The following is a 16,490-nucleotide window of genomic DNA, read 5'->3' as shown; positions in this document are numbered from 1 at the left end:
TAGGGCGCAGCGTAAGGCCTACTCTCTTTCACAAGTATTCTTGTTCTATAGTTAATAAACTTGGTTCAGCACGTCCATTTTTTTACTTTTATTTCGGCTTTGGGTACTATCAAAACAACCATGTAAGATTTATCTGGAATTTGTATTAGCTTAGCAAGCATGTATACTTCCATCCCAGGTTCGCGGGCTAAAATAGATGTTCTTTTTTTACCATGGAGGTAAACAATACAGGCTATTCAATAAAAGGTGTTTAAAAAATCCTACAGAATACCTATGCAGCTACATGCCAATGACAGCTGTATAAATTGTGAATATTATAAGGAACAGTCAACAGTATTACAAGAAAATAATACACATAGCATACCTGTGCAGTTACAGCGAAGTACGCGTACATGCCGATCACAGCTGCGTAAGTCGCGAAATACGTGACTGGCTCCATCACGTCCCATGAGTATTCAAACCAGGTTAGACGAGCGAAGAAGCCAAACTGGAATCCCATCAGCGTTGAACCCAAGTACATCAGCTGCTTGTTACGAGAATGAATGCGATCCTCAATCGCTGATTTTGCCTGTAAAAGTAGTACCATTTGATAATATTAACTGTAGTCTATTTAAGAGAATCTACATTGACAGATAAAATTACCACAACACTGTCAGATTTTCTTCCCTTTGATAGGAATCCAATGAAATACATGACCCAATCTGAATCAAGTGCAGGATATGACTTGTATATGGCAATGTCAGAGCGTAAACTGGGATATTATTTTAATGCGATTGACCCATATCACTTTTTACATATTCCGACATTTTAACACTTGATTAGAATAAATCACTTCTTTTCATAAAGCTTTTATAATCTATAACAAAAAGTTTTCATGAAGTATCCTGTATTTTAATGACTACCTTAATGAAGGGAGCTATCTGCAGCTTGTATTCCTCCAGCTGACTAATTATCTCTTTTTCTCGCTTCAACTGATACTCTTCAACATTGAGCTGGGAGTACAGTTTGTGTGTGATGTCTTTCACTTCCTGGAAACGCTCCAAACTCTCACTTGGCACGTCAGAAACTGAAAACAAATATGGGTGCGCTTATTGAATTTGTTTACAGTGAAACCGATGAAAATGAGAGAAACAGTGAAATTGAATTTGAGACGTCACTCAGAGGTTCTAACAGCTGATAATTGTCAATCCTGAAAGTAGCATTGGGTTCTTAGGAGTATGAGGGATTTGCACCAACACAGGGTAAATGGGCATAAACCCTTTTTTTTGATTGTTTCCAAAGTCATTCATAATCATTTCAAGGTAATACTATTTTTGATGCAATTGTCTGAGGAAAAAAACTTGTTAACTGTATAATTTGTTACAGTTCTCAATCACAAACTTTAGAACCTTGCTGACTGTTTCAAAGTTTATCAGGTTGTTTTTAAATAAACCATTGAAAAGCTGATGATGAGATAAGTGGTGATAGTACCTTGTTTACTAGGCAATGCATTGAACTAAGCACTTGTGAAGATTGGAACTCCCCTTGCTAAATATAAACACACTTTTTCATCAGGTTGCCCAAAACTTGCACCTTATAGTATTGTGAAGATTGGAACTCCCCTGACTAGATATAAACACACCTCCTCTGAGGTTGACAAAGATTTGCACCTTGTAGACGCGGGTATGGCTATGACGACAAACGACAAAAGGGAAGGGAAAAAATAGCACCAAAGGAGGAGGGAGGCAGCAACAGCATGTACACTCGACTTATTGACCTTCATTGCTCTGGAAGTTGCAAGTTAAATTGTGCATCAACAAGGTCACTTTCATGATTGCTGAAAATTGTGCGCTTATCAGCATTGCTACTGTAGCCAATGCTAAAAGATGTGCGCCTGCCGCCACTGTTTGCTCTCTTTGATGAATTGAACTGTAAACAGCTAGTTATGTCGTTATGCCATGTCAATAATCTTGTCAACAGCATTCATTTGCTTTCGATGCTACAGCTTCCATGGTTTTACATACAGTCACCATACCTAAGACTTTCAACTCTGTTATTGCTGATCCCCTTGTTGTTAAAAGTAACAGTTTCCATTGTCATCGAATTTATACTCTGTTGTCATCCTTGTCACTCACTAATCAATTTTTTGAGGTAAAAAATAGTAATTGTCTTTAGCTGCACTAATCATCCTTAAAATTCTTAGTATTTTTCATCGCATTATTACTTATAAGGACTTGCTCATGTTTTTGTAAGATGTATGATGAAATCAATTGTGGCAAATCATTAAGAAGGAGTGTTAAAACTTAAGAGACTTATGACTGGATCACTTTACCAAATTGTGATATATGATCAAATATTGTCTTTCAGGTCCACAATTTTGAATAGGAATAGAAACATGATTCAACAAAAGGCTTAAAGCTGCACTGTCACAAATTAAACATTTTGACAACTTTTTAAATTTTTTGTCATGAAACGAGCCATTATATGCGAAAATTCATGGAAACCAGTTATTGTTATACAAGACTGCTTCCAAAAAATTAGATCGCAGATTTTAATATTTAAGTTCATATTCTTTTCTTAAACAGTTAGTTAGCCATAAAACATTATTTTTCGAACGGAAATATGAAAATCTTGGATTTAATTTTTGGTCAGCAATCTGTTACCATTGGTTTGCAGATATTTATGCAAAAATTTGCTCTTTCTAAGATGATAAAAAAGTTGTAAAAATTGTATATCTGTGAGAGTGCAGCTTTAAAGGTAAAATTTATTTATATAATTGTGAGCAAGTCCTTGAGGGTGTGAGGTTATGTTGTCAGTTTTCTATTTTCTTTGGCTGTACTAGCCTGGGCTTGCTTCCAGAATGTAAAACCAGAATATTTCATTCTATTATTTAATTAAGTGTACAAAAAAAATTGTATTCTTTTCAGCGATTTCGGTATCTAAAAGATAAATATTTAGAATATAAGATTAGTGTTTTAGATGCAAGATTTGGTGCCAATACAGGAGCAAGTCCCAGCGCATGCTGATATTTTGTCTTGTTCAATGTTAAAGGAATGGTCAAATGATATATCTGCTGTCCAATTAAGAGGACAATAACAGTTTTGTTCATGTTTGTCACACAATATGGATGACTAATGCATACTGTCATGATGACCTCCCTAACTTATGAACCCGATAATTAGCTCTCAATCCTCCTCCAACCTGCGACTGTTTTGCCACGGTATTTTAAAGGATGCGCACTCAGATGCTTTGAATGATGATTAATGACATTATAATGACGACAATATGAACAGATAAATGCAGCGCTGCAAATTAATTACATCATAATATGAAATCCCTACAACAAAATCAGTGTTTATCATAAACCCATTCCGTCCCAAAAAAATCCCAAGATTTTTATCAATCTCAAATACTGTCCTGGTTAGACCTTAAACATACTGTTTTGTCCAAATCCACACAAAAATAGCATGTTAATAACTAAATTTTAATACCACAAAAATAGTGAGGGATATACATTGGACAGATTAAACATTGATATAGCAAGTTTACTGCCCGTGTTTTAATGCATCTCAGACAGTTTAAGAAAGGTCTGAATGAACAATCCTTTACGATCAAACTGATCCGAAGAGCTTCAAATGGAATAAAGGCCATTTTCACTGAAATTAGTGACCTTTTCTGACATCGTTAGATGCTTTTGCGGTGATTGTTCTGTTTACTCAATATTGACTATTGAGTAATTGCTTTTTATCGATTTAATTTGGGAACCAAAAAGACATATTATTGTTAATGAATGCATTTTCCCTCTGATCAAGCACACAATTTGAGTTAAGTTGTTTACATCTGATCAGGTAAAGCTCCTCCTTGCCTTCCAAAAAGACTAAACTGCCTGCAAACTGGTATTACACTGTTCAAAGCAATTCTCTGCCTTTAAATATACAACAGCAATATAAGTACGAAGATTGAAATATTTAGGGATTTTATTGCAAACTCCAATAAAAACAACAGAGCTTTGTTAAATTCTAACAATATAACAAAGATATGCAATCAATTTGTTACAATTTAAAGAGCATATTACACATCTATTTTCACTAAATTCTAACAAAACAATTAAACAAAGTAAAACAGATATTCAATATACAAATATAAATACAAGGCAATATACTATCTCAGAAATAGATGAATGGAAAACAATGTCTAAAAAATTATTATTATTATTATTATTATTATTTAAGAATGTCTAAAACATTCCAACTGGCTCCTCGGGAATTGGATACAGCCTATATGAAGAGTGAAACAATTTTTCAAACTTACTGTGAACATTTTTTTTTGTACAGTCATAATTTACTTTAACATCACCTCCAACATTCCAGCATGATCTATGTAAATGTGTATGATTATTTGTTTTTGTTGCATTATTGTTAATGTCTAGTCCAATGATTTTTATCTGTTCAAGATTCTTGGCAAATCTTACATGCAGGTTCTTCTTTTTGTGAGTTTTCAAACAACTTTTCCTCCCTGTCAGCTGATCGATGGATGGTTCCCAGCAGTTGTTTTTTCCGATGATCTTTACTTGCTCAAGATTCTTGGCAAATCTTACATTTAAGTTCTTCTTTTTGTGAGTTTTCAAACAACTTTTCCTCCCTGTCAGCTGATCCTCCGAAGTTTCCAAGCAGATGGTAACCCCATGTGAAGCTTCCAAAACGGTTGCAGGGTTACACCACTGTTCTGAGTCTTGTTGGTATTGTCCCGATGTTTCATGTGCGCTTGATTTTTGTTGCTTGCAGTCAAAGCCAAGGATTTGCTGCCATTTTGGCTGCTTCCTCTTTCTTTCGTTCAAGATGTTCAATTTAATCTCCCTGTTTATTTTTCTGGCAGTTTGCACCGTTTGCTGAAATTGTGCAAACATTCCTGCTGCAGTAGATTGATTCTTCTCTTGTTCATTGCTAAATTTCGTATCCATGCAACGGTTCCTTCCCTTCCAGCCCCGCAGCAGCGCTGAGTTTTTGAATTGCATCAACATTATATCTTCAAATTAAGTAGTTCTTGCAGTCTATTTTGTTGTTTAATTCTTTTCACACTTCACCAAGAGCTTTGCAAATGTTTCTGTATTTACAATCTGTCTTTGCTAGTTAATAAAACTCAGAACTTTCTTCGTCCAACTGTTAATCAACAGCAATAATACTGAAGAGCGTCTTAACTGTGCAATCGTAGCAACAAAGTTTAACTTTTATTGCACTATTTATCTTCGTCTTCTTCTTGCAGTGCTTTTTGGTGAAGCAGTTTTCTTTAACTGGTCTGCTCAGAATATTCCCCACCTTATATAGCAACTGACAATCCTGTGTTCATTCTCACAAGGTTTGATGTCAGAATATTCCAGAAATGATTTGCTGTTACAATACCTGTTTGACAAACTTGTGAGAATATTCATTTGCTCCTTGGTTAAGGTCAGAATATTTCTGGTGTGTGTGGCTTGTATAATACCAGTTTGATGTTTGAGAATGTTGCTAATGATTTAAGTAAAACAATGGACACTAATGAGACAACTCCTATGAAATGTCTTAGATATGAAACAGAACTGGTTTAAGGAGGCTGGAACCAGTCTCAAAAAAGAAAGTAGTCAATCTTAATTGTAATTCAAAATTATCTTAGTGTCATTTTTTTTGTATTTTGCTTCATATTTGTGTGAACTCTTAAGCCAGTATTGAAAATAAACACAATTGTGAGGAAAAATCATTTTTGACTTTTTGTCATTAATTGACCTTTATACCTATTTAATAAAACTGAAGTTACAGCAAAGATCCTTTAATTAAACGAGCCCATGATGTTCACCAGTCCTTGCATAGTCTTTGCAGAGTTAAATGGGCATATTCATTGGTTCCTGCACAGACATCATGCTATTGTTTTCCCGTAGAAAAAGAAGACTGGCGAAAGCTCAAATTGGAACCCCCCTCCCCCTGTGGAGACTACTAGTAATACTGGGTAATTCAAGAGTATTTAATTGTGACATGCTATTTCATTGGAAGAAGATTTGTCTCCCCTGCATCATGCTTATTTAAACTAGAATTTGTCAGTGAATTTTCCGAAAGTATTTATGAAATGTAACGGAAGAAAGTACCGTGTGGTTGCAAACGATGCAATTAATGAAGTTCCCCTAGCCACATTTAAATGCATGGGTAGGAAGGTGTTTTTAAATGCATGGGTAGGTAGGAAATATTTTTACAGACTTTATAAGCACCAAAGAAATTTTAGGATCGCAGATATTTTTGTGAGTTGGTCGAACAATACCAAAGAACAATTTATGAATTGTGGGCTAAAAATATTAATTAATGACCGAGTTTGGGACATTTTAAATGAGACAAAGAATATTCACCCAGAATATTTTATAGCTCACAGAAGGGAATCAAGTGAAGATTGCTTTACATTATAAACAGGGCAAATAAAAAAAATAGTAATCATGACCTACCTATTTCTGGTGGGGTGACAGTAAAAGTGGTCTCGTTGACAGAGATGGTGAAAGGGGTCCTCAGCAGTATGTCAATGGTGGTTGAACCCGCAACCTTCGAACCATCTGAAACATAGGAAAATGGTAGGATTAATATACTGTGAAATCATTAATGTTCGTGGGGCATTAATGTTCGTGGTTTTCGTGGCTTGGGTGATCCACGAATTCAAGATCCCACGAAATATTGACCCTTTATTCCCTTTTTCAATTGCCATGTTATGTACATACTCTAGTTTATTCGTTACAGAGGCCGCAGTGCACATCGTAAATATCCGTCTAACTGTACATCTTACTATCATTGTTTTGTGTATATATTTAATCAGCCTTTAACAAATAATAAACCAAATCATTTTAATGTGTTTTTATGAAACAAATGACAGAAGCACGTGCCTTAACATGTGCTGTTCATTAAAATCTCCAGGTTTACAAAATGTGAGTGATGAGTGTCAGTTCTCGATTTTATTTCTTTAATGAAATAATTAATCGATTACATTAGAGATTACTCAGCACCCAATGTGACAATGTACAAAACAAAGCGTTCAATATACTTATAAAACAAAAACGTGTAAATAAATATTGAAATGAGATGATATTCAAAAGTAATTGAATTTGTAAACATCAGCTATCTTTAGGGATTGTTTACTCAAAGATACGGACCTTCTCGGTGTTTTTACAGTTTGCAAAATTCTTAATTGGCATTCAATGGCTTCGTCTATCTGTATTAAGGATCAGGGTACATCTTCTTTTATGACCTTAATTTCCAATTAAATCGATAACTGACATGGATATATGCACTAATTGGCATCTCGTACCACTTTAGCGAGTGTCATAAACCGAGTGACGTAGACAGCGGAAATCACGGGCCAGCGCGTGGAATGCAGTCGACCACGAATTCAAGTACCCACGAAAATGTAATTTTTCGGCAACCCACGAAATTTCATGCCAACGAATATAAATGATTTCACAGTATCAATGACCCTGCTATATCACAAGAGAAAGATACATGTTTATTAAACTTCTATTCTTTTGAGGACCTCACAGAAATGTTTGTATTTATTGAAGTGTATAGAAAATTAAAGAGCTTGACTTACAGTGATTTTAATCAGCTGCATAAACAGTTTAAAATGTGTTTCCCATAAAAAAATACACAACTTGGCATTGCATAACATGTAAAATTTAACAGTAAAAACGAACTTGCCATCCTTAAATGATAAGCAACCCCCCCCCCCCCCCCCCCCCCACACACACACACACACTCATAAAATGAACTACTGAGTATTTCTAAATATTTTTGGATATATTTTAAACTTCAAGAATCTGTTGGGATTTCTACTCTTCTGCTAATTTATAAGATGTTTTTGAGAATATTGTCTGCATCCAGCCAGCTTATATGACAGATTCCCATCTATTTTTAATGGCCGAGAGATGTGGCAATTCCAGACATAAATTGCATTTCCACAAACGTATACTTGACAAATATGAAACAGATAGAATTTCCACAGGGGATTTTATAGTTTCTATTCAAACAATTTTCTCCTTTGAACATTCACAAAAACATAGACATTCAATTTCAAAATTATCACTAGAAATGATGTTCTGACACATGTTTTTGTTTAGGATCAAAGGTTTAGAAATGTTATGCTGAAGCGCCACATTCAAAAACTGATGTCTCCCCTGAGCAAGAGTGTGTTACCTTACAGTAAAAGTATAACAGAAACGAGGAATGTTGTTTTCCAAGCACCACATTTGAAAACTCATGTCTCCCCTGAGCCAGAGTGTGTTACCTTACAGCAAAAGCATAATTAAAATGAGAAATGCTGTTTACCATGTGCCATATTTGAAAACCCATATCTTGGGACCTTAATTGACGCATGTTTGAAGAAATGATAACAAAGCTTTAAAGCATTAGAAAGTAGAAAATTCATGTTGTTTTCCAAGCGCCATATTTGAAAACTCATTTCTCCCCTGAGCATTAAGAGAGTGTTACCTTTCAGCTTAAGCATAATAGAAATGAGAAATGCTGTTTACCAAGTGCCGTATTCGAAAATTCATGTCTTGAGACCTGAATTGACACATGTTTGAAGAAATGTAATCAAAGAGTTAAAACATTAAAAAGTAGTTGTTGATGTTGTAGATATTATTTTCCAAAAGCCACATTGATGAAAAAAACAACTGATGACTTCCCAGAGCATGATAGAAAAAATGTTACCTTTGATGGAAAACATTACAAACAAGAAATGTTGTTTTCTAAGTGCCACATTCAAAAACTGATGTCTCCTCTGAACTGGAGCAATTGTTAGAAAAAATGCTACATTAGAAAAACAAGACAATTCATGTTGTTTTCAAAGCACTGTATTCAAATACTGCTGTCTCATTTGAACCAGGGAATTGTTATCTTAGAGTGAAAGCATTAAATGAAGCACTTTGGAAACAAGAGGCCCAAAAGGGCCTATGCTCTACTGGCATGGCTTTTGTGGTCATCTCAATCCAGAGCATGTATGTATGGGTAAAAGGCAACAGACATATAGTTTATGTTTTGTGTTTGGGTTACCTGAAAACGTAGCACGTTCAACATCTGAGCCCAGAAAGTATTGTAAGCAGATTAGTTGCATGAACTATTTTAATATGTGCCAAGTAAAAGTCATCTGACAAAAAAAAAAAAATGCTTTCAAAACTGTACTCATCGTAAAAATTTCTGTAGTTTTAAAAGTTAAAAAAAGTTGGTCAAAAGGTCAAAGTCAAGGGCATCCTAGGACAACATTGATCAATTTGAACAAACATTCACAATCAATTGCGCTGAGATGGATGCACGAACACACAAAAAGATTTTCAAACCTTTCCAGATTTATGTTTACCAAACCTGTGAACCCTGGGTGTGGCCAGAATGACACCAGGTGAATAACTTAAACATTCACAACCAATTTTGTTAAGATGAATGCACCAACTACAGAACTTAAAGCTAAAAAATGGCCTTTGGGCTTTCAACAAGAACAAGCAAATTGTCTCCCTTAACTCTAGACTTGAATTTACATGTACATGTAAACTTGGCTAAAAATAGAATTCGCTCATGCAGACCTGGCTAAAAATAGAAAGCATTTCTTTAAAACGGATCTGGCTGGTTTTCGAAAGGAACCGAGCTCTAATGGATATCTAGATACTGTACTAGTTTCATTGAGATACAATCAAAACTGAAGACTGTATCATGTCCACAACCAATTGTTTACACAATAGCATTTTTTATACTATCAAGGGCCATTATCTAGGCATGCATGGGCGGATCTGGCTGGTTTTCGAAAGGAACCCAGCTCTAATGGATATCTAGATACTGTACAAGTTTCATCGAGATAAAATAAAAACTGAAGACTGTATCGTGTTCACAAGCAATTGTTTACAGGCGCACGGACGCACGAACGCATGGACGCACATACTACGTACACATTACCATCGCATAAGCTCTTCTGGCCTTTGGCCAGTAGAGCTAAAAACAAGGGGAGTTAAACAATGCAGTAGATTAAATTCTTTCCAGTTTTTGGCAACATTTACCGAAAAAAAAACATCAACAAGTTGCAATTAAATTGCAGTCAAAAATGTAACATTCTAATCGTTCAATGATTAAATGTCTGAGTTCGACTTTGGATAACATGTGTTTTATAAAAGTACAAGGGCAGATAACCTCCCAACTATGTGTCACATCGTAACACCTACATTAAAGTCATCCAAACTTAACCTTAAGTTTTTCCAACAGGCAAAAACTCACAATTATATTTACATGATTTAGATGGACATAAAGTGAAAAGTAAAAGCCAAAAACATTCCCATGTAAATGAGGGTAGAATATTCCCTAGAAGATTTCCTCACTCAGTCAAATGGAAAGAAAAACAAATTGGCATAAATTGTTATATTATCCTTTGCAAAGACAGTGGTGACTTGATCAATAATGACACAAGACGCCTGCCTTGCATAATAGTGACATGTTCCGTGCCATCTACATTGACTGAAAATAAAGCAGAAATGTATGTTAACAACTATAGCAACTGATATTGTCTTCATAATTTATTTATCAAGCAATTACTGCAAGTAGGTATTGCACTCACTGTAATGCTTTTTGTGATTTATTTTTTCCCCATGACTGTGAATCACAGTATTGCACTGGTCGTTTTTAAAGGGACTTGACACCAGATCATGTTCCTAAAATTGGCTAATAGTGTTTCCTCAAAACAAGCCTAAAGTTGTCAATGTAAACTAGTATGAGGCCGATAATACATCATTTTAAAGGATTTAACGAATAATCGCAACAACCATGTTGCAGTCTTATCTCAGCTTCCTCACTTAAAAACAGCGCATAATCAATTTAATCTGAGTTTAAATCATATCTGTTTATGAATAAAGATAAATATACAGACACTATTTTTAAACTTACTGGGCCCAGTTTATTTGAATTGGAAAATTGTGAAAAAAATGCAAAAGATGCAGGTGTTGTAAACGATGTGATACATCTGAGTAAGTAAGATTCAAACATTGTACACACTGATATCATAATATTTTGACACTTTTCTTCCAATTGTATCATCTGGTGTCAAGTCCCTTTAACATAAGCCTACAATCCCTTCATTGGTGAAATGCTTTTCGGGCTTGCTCATATTCTGGATAAAATCCAATGCATGGCTTGTGTTCATTTTCGACCTCTGCAATGAGAAATTTGTCATGGGAAAAATAATGCATAGCAGTCATGGTCAAAATTAACACAAGTCTGAGCTGAAGCCATTCATTTATAAGTAAAATGTTTTCCGGGCACAAAAATCTGGATTTTATATAGCAGGGCTTGTTAAATCATTAGATGCCAAAAACTAGCATAAAAATTATTAGCCTTAAGAACACTTGTGTGAGTTATTGAGTCAATTGAATGAATAAATAACTAAATATTGAAGATTTTTTAAAATTTGTCAAGCATTAGGGAATGCAGTAGATACAATTGCTCAATTAAATTTAAAAAAAAACAACATGGTTCATAACACAATCTCATAATTGATTTTGTTCAATAAAGTGATTGAGGAAAGGATCAAATCTGAGTACTCAGTCTGTATATTGACCTGAATGCGGTTGATTTTAGCAGATTTTGATTTCTGCCCTTATACGGAGAAGCCATAAAGGCTTATAAGAAAATCTGAATCAGCAAGTACTATTATTACTGTACTTTAAACCAACGACACTACTGTCTCAGGCCACGTGGTGCTGATGGTTTGGTGTGAATGTTCGCATCCTTCAAGGTTTCTCATATTAACAAACTCTTCAACGGCGTACTGAAAGCCAAACTTGTTTTGTTGACGTATGCTACATTTTTTTTCAAATTCACACCGTTCAGCCCATAATGTACGGGTTGGACTTTTAGCTCATCACGATTCTCCTGTTCAAACAAAACTCCTTAGATTGTGGTTTTAACAATTTCCATCCAATTCAGGGATCTTGAACTGTCACTGGTCATGGAATCATTAAGGCTTTTCTCTCAAGAAGCTTTCCGGCATACCAGTGTTTCCAAGATGATTTCCCTTCTGTATAAGCTTATTTGAGAGGGTGACATTGACAACCCCATACCAGAATACTGATGATGTGGTCAGATTTACACTTCCAGACCATTCGTGGAATATTTGGTACTCAACTCCTGGTCCCAATTTCTCAAACTTTCTTAATTTTAAGCTTCACAGGCAAAAAACACTTATTTCAATTAGCTGAAATACATACCTAAGGTAAATCGAATTTAGATGAACGAACAATGGTTTATTGTGAGTATCGTAAAGATCATAAAATATAAAATCTCTTAAAGAAGTAAATATTACACAAATTATTGAAAAAACAACAAAAAGAGTGAGCTTAGTTTTATCCTGTTATAAGGGACTTAAGAAGTTTCAAGATACTGTGGCCTGGTGATTGACCACATACAATAGAACTTAGTAATAATTAGTGTATTTTAAACTGAATTAAGTAAGCAGGTTGGGTGCAGACCCAAAAATAAATCCAAACTTTCTGACTGTAGAGTTTGAAATTCCACTATACTAGCCATTTAATAATTACTACACAGAACTTTGACAGCTGTGATCTGCTCAATAATGAATTTTTGATGTTTTCTCAGTCTAATCAGCTCTTTTAAATGATTAAATTTGAATCTGTCTGGGAATCACATTGGCAGAAGGCATTAGCCTGAACATTAAATTAGAACTTAATTAGGGACCATTTTAAGGGCTGGGAGCGATTCAAAAGTCGATTGAAGGACCAAAATTTAAAAAAATTAAAAAATCAATTTCTGCTTAGTTTTGAGGTTAAATATTTTTCAAGCTTGATTCAAACATCAGTTGCAACATAAAAAGTTGTAATTAGAAGTTGAGCAATTTTTACGAAAAAATATTTTATCAAATTCAAAATCACAACGCATTTACATTTTCCTGGAAATGTCTCAATACTGAAAAAATATGTTTATGAGTCAAATTGATCGAAACTGCCCTATCAACATTGTCTTAGGGCTTTGTGCTGATAATGCAACTGCTTTATAAAAGATATATGCATTTTTGTAACCCGGAAATAAATTCAGGATTTTTCATTATTTTTCTGAATAACTTTCTTATTTGAAAAGATATCATCTCAAGATTAAGTGTTGAATTAGGTAGTCTGGGGCATTTTTACATAAAAACAAAGTAATAATGTCAACAAACTTTTCTGAAATAATGTGAATGCTCTTTTATCCAAATTCTGATAAAATCTCCTTTTGTAAAATATGTTTACCTCCTTACTACCCAAAAACATGTCACCAAGATTATTATGTTTCACTTCCAAAAATTATCATTCCTCAAAACTAAATAAATCATGAACTTTTTAAATGTTTTAGTTTTTGACCTTCCCCATCCACTTTTGTATTGTGGCCTGTGGGCCCTTAAGGCTCTTCTTTTTCCAAATTTTAAGTATTAGTGACAATGGGTCCTTAATTGACAATATAGTTATAATCCTTATCCTTAGACACGCCTCAGTGATTCCATTCTGTCCATAGGCCAGTTATTTTTACAATCCAATCAAAACGCTTGATTGTTATAATCTTAAAATTAGTGAAATCTAAGGTGTTTATTGAATACGGCCCCTGCAGTGTCAACTAAACATCTCAAAATGTTCCCAGATGCTATGGTTTTGACATACAGATGTATCCACTGAGATGGCACCAACATGTGTTTATATCAGTAAAGCAGACAAGATACCTGTGGGTGAAGTGTGAACTCATTGGCACTAATCATGTACAGGGAAAAACATACACCAACAATTCCCACCCTTACACCACCTAGCACCACAGTATAATGAACTTGCAGTGGTCCACACCAGCAATTAGGCCAGGCGTTGTTGTTGTTGTTGAGTTTATAATGGTCTCCCCGCGCCCTATAATGGCTGCATTATAATTAGGCCAGTCTAAGACCTGCATTTCTATATTTATATGCAGTTATTGAGTTATTGCACTAAGGTGACGATTGGTAAAATGCTTTCCCAGCTTGCCAAATTTAAATTCTGGATTTCATATAGCATTGTTTTGTTGGAGGTTTTTGATGGCAAGCCCAAGTGTTATATGAGAATCCAAAAGTATATTTTCAATGAATCATTACAGGGGAATGCGTGCCCCTTGAGCCCCTAAGAATTTGGCCAATACACCATTTTTAGCCAAAATATGCCTCTGTATTTCGACTCCTTAGTGCAATATTTATGTTTCAAGTTAATCACATTTATATAATTTACTTTCTAGAAAATTATTATAGCAATAAGATATTTCATGGTTGTATAAATTGTGTAGTTTTACATACCCAAGAAGTGTGACATGACTAACATCATTAATCATGCATATTTAATTGATTTTGCGTTATATTATTTTATGCATTATTTCTTGCAATTGATGTAACAGAGGAAAAAGGTACCTTAATAATCCAAACATTTTCTTATCTACTGAATGCTGAAATGTGCCATAATATGGTACCTTTATACCCTAAACATTTTCATCATTCCACCAACATATTGTTTAGTGCAAAACACAAGATTATTATGTCATATGGTACCTCTTTCAAGAAAAGTAATATCTTTTATGGTTTATCACATGGTACTTTTATTTTTGATATTTCAGGTATAATATATAGGTATAAAATTGATATCTGTATGTCACATGTAGATATATAATGTTATTGGATTGAAATATGCCCAAAGATCTACTTTAAAAAATAGAAAGTAATTTGGCACCTCTCTGCAAGGCGGCGCTTTATCATCAGTGACATTGTATATCACACATTACACACGACAGAGGGTAATATGACATTGTAAGCACTGGCCAGTCAGCCACTGAAAGTGTCTTTGAACTGGACACGTTTACCAAGGGTCGTTCACCTTTGGGGTTTGACTGGCCAGTTCTTATTATAAATGTCATATATATGGTCCGATATGGTGTGTTATTTTTCTTATACAATACCAAACATTTTATATAACCATTCAATATTCTAAAGTGTTTTGGATGTGTTTCATTAAAAGAAGCAAATAATGTTTACTTGCGATATTTTTTTGGCGTTGTGAAAACCGCAAGCCAAACTTTTTATGATATCAGTGGTCCGACTGCTGACATCATAAAACCGGATTTTTACTAAAATACAGTGATTCAGACCGATTGACTTTATATATATACAATGAAGAAACACATTTATGTAAGGTATAATATTCCAAATTATTACACATTCTCTATGCAATGCTTGAACCAATTTACACCTATCTTTGTATTTGAAGATTTGCAGCTTGAAACTTTCTTTAAAGCTTTTGCATGATTGATAAACATCTATCTAAAATATATATCCCAAGAGGTTCTCTACCCTGGGAGAAGTATTCAAGTATCCATGGCATTTTCTGAAATATTTCTAGGTGCAGTTTTTTATTGCCACCTGCCTTTCAATCAATCAAGCTCAAGATCCTTAATTCATCAAGAGTGGAAAACCATTGTTAAGATGATTCACAGATTATAAGAAAAAAATGTCCAATCCAATAAATGTCATTCCTCAGTTTTTGTCAGAAATGGAATTGTTTTCTGTATTCTTGTTCATAACAAAAACTTCAGTAACCTTGGGTAACAATTCATCCAATCATGTGAGATTATACCAAACATCTTGCAGCAAACAATAAAACTAAACAGAATACAGAGCTGTTTATCAATACAGATTCACATGTATTGTTCTGACAATGTTAAGAAAAAAAAATAACAACATATTTAGGATATCTTTGTTGAAACATCAGGTTTTTTTAGTCTGATAATTATTAGTGATCATGAAAGCAAAGTCCCATTGCCCTAAAAAAAAATTGCCCCAATTGGTAAGTCTTGAACAAGACCTTACCCTAATGAAATCAAATTCTATGGGTTAATTGTTCCGAACTTTGTCAAAGTTAACGTTAAGGGCATTATTGTTAAATTTTAAATCTTTACTGCTCTGAAGGTTTAATGGATACACTTGTGACCTACTGTATTTTTTAACAAGATTTGAGACAAATGTATGTTTCAGCTGTAATTGTTTGATGTAAATATATGGGCTCATCATCAAAATGTTCACTTTAGAAAGTTAACAACAATATTGTTAATCACATTGTTAACTTTAAAACAGTCCTTAAGTTTTGTTAATGGACAATGACTCCTGATAGTGTGGTTTCAAAAGCATCAACAACAACAACATCAATTTAAAGATGATGAGTTCACAAGCCTATTTTGTACAACCTAAATGATGAGCTATAAGCTTTACCCTCTACTTCGCATGTGATTTTGTACTTACTTTCTCTGTAAACAGCAACCCTGTCAACTCCTCTGTCCTCCTCTAGTATAAAGGCTATCATATCTTTCACAGTGTGCGACACTGGCTTGAGAACAAACTCACACGACTCCTTCCTCGACGGCAAAGGCACTGACAACACGGACAATCCATGGCGATACTCTACAGATACATCTGAAACAAAACCTGATTTG

General features: G+C 34.5%; 1 protein-coding gene across 1 annotated transcript in view; it reads right to left on the bottom strand.

Annotated features, from left to right (window-relative positions):
• The window catches only part of LOC128244398 (calcium uniporter protein, mitochondrial-like), a 42,072-nt gene that overhangs the window by 4,963 nt on the left and 20,619 nt on the right, over positions 1–16,490 (bottom strand). Inside the window, exons 3-6 of the mRNA XM_052962411.1 lie at positions 16,300–16,470; positions 6,443–6,547; positions 903–1,066; positions 365–568 (exon numbers count right to left, since the gene is read on the bottom strand). Coding sequence (XP_052818371.1) covers positions 365–568; positions 903–1,066; positions 6,443–6,547; positions 16,300–16,470 — 644 coding nt within the window. The remainder of the gene's footprint in view (positions 1–364; positions 569–902; positions 1,067–6,442; positions 6,548–16,299; positions 16,471–16,490) is intronic.

The sequence above is a fragment of the Mya arenaria genome, chromosome 2 (assembly GCF_026914265.1).
Source record: "Mya arenaria isolate MELC-2E11 chromosome 2, ASM2691426v1".
NCBI classification, from domain to species: domain Eukaryota; kingdom Metazoa; phylum Mollusca; class Bivalvia; order Myida; family Myidae; genus Mya; species Mya arenaria.
This window is presented reverse-complemented; position numbering and strand designations above follow the sequence as displayed.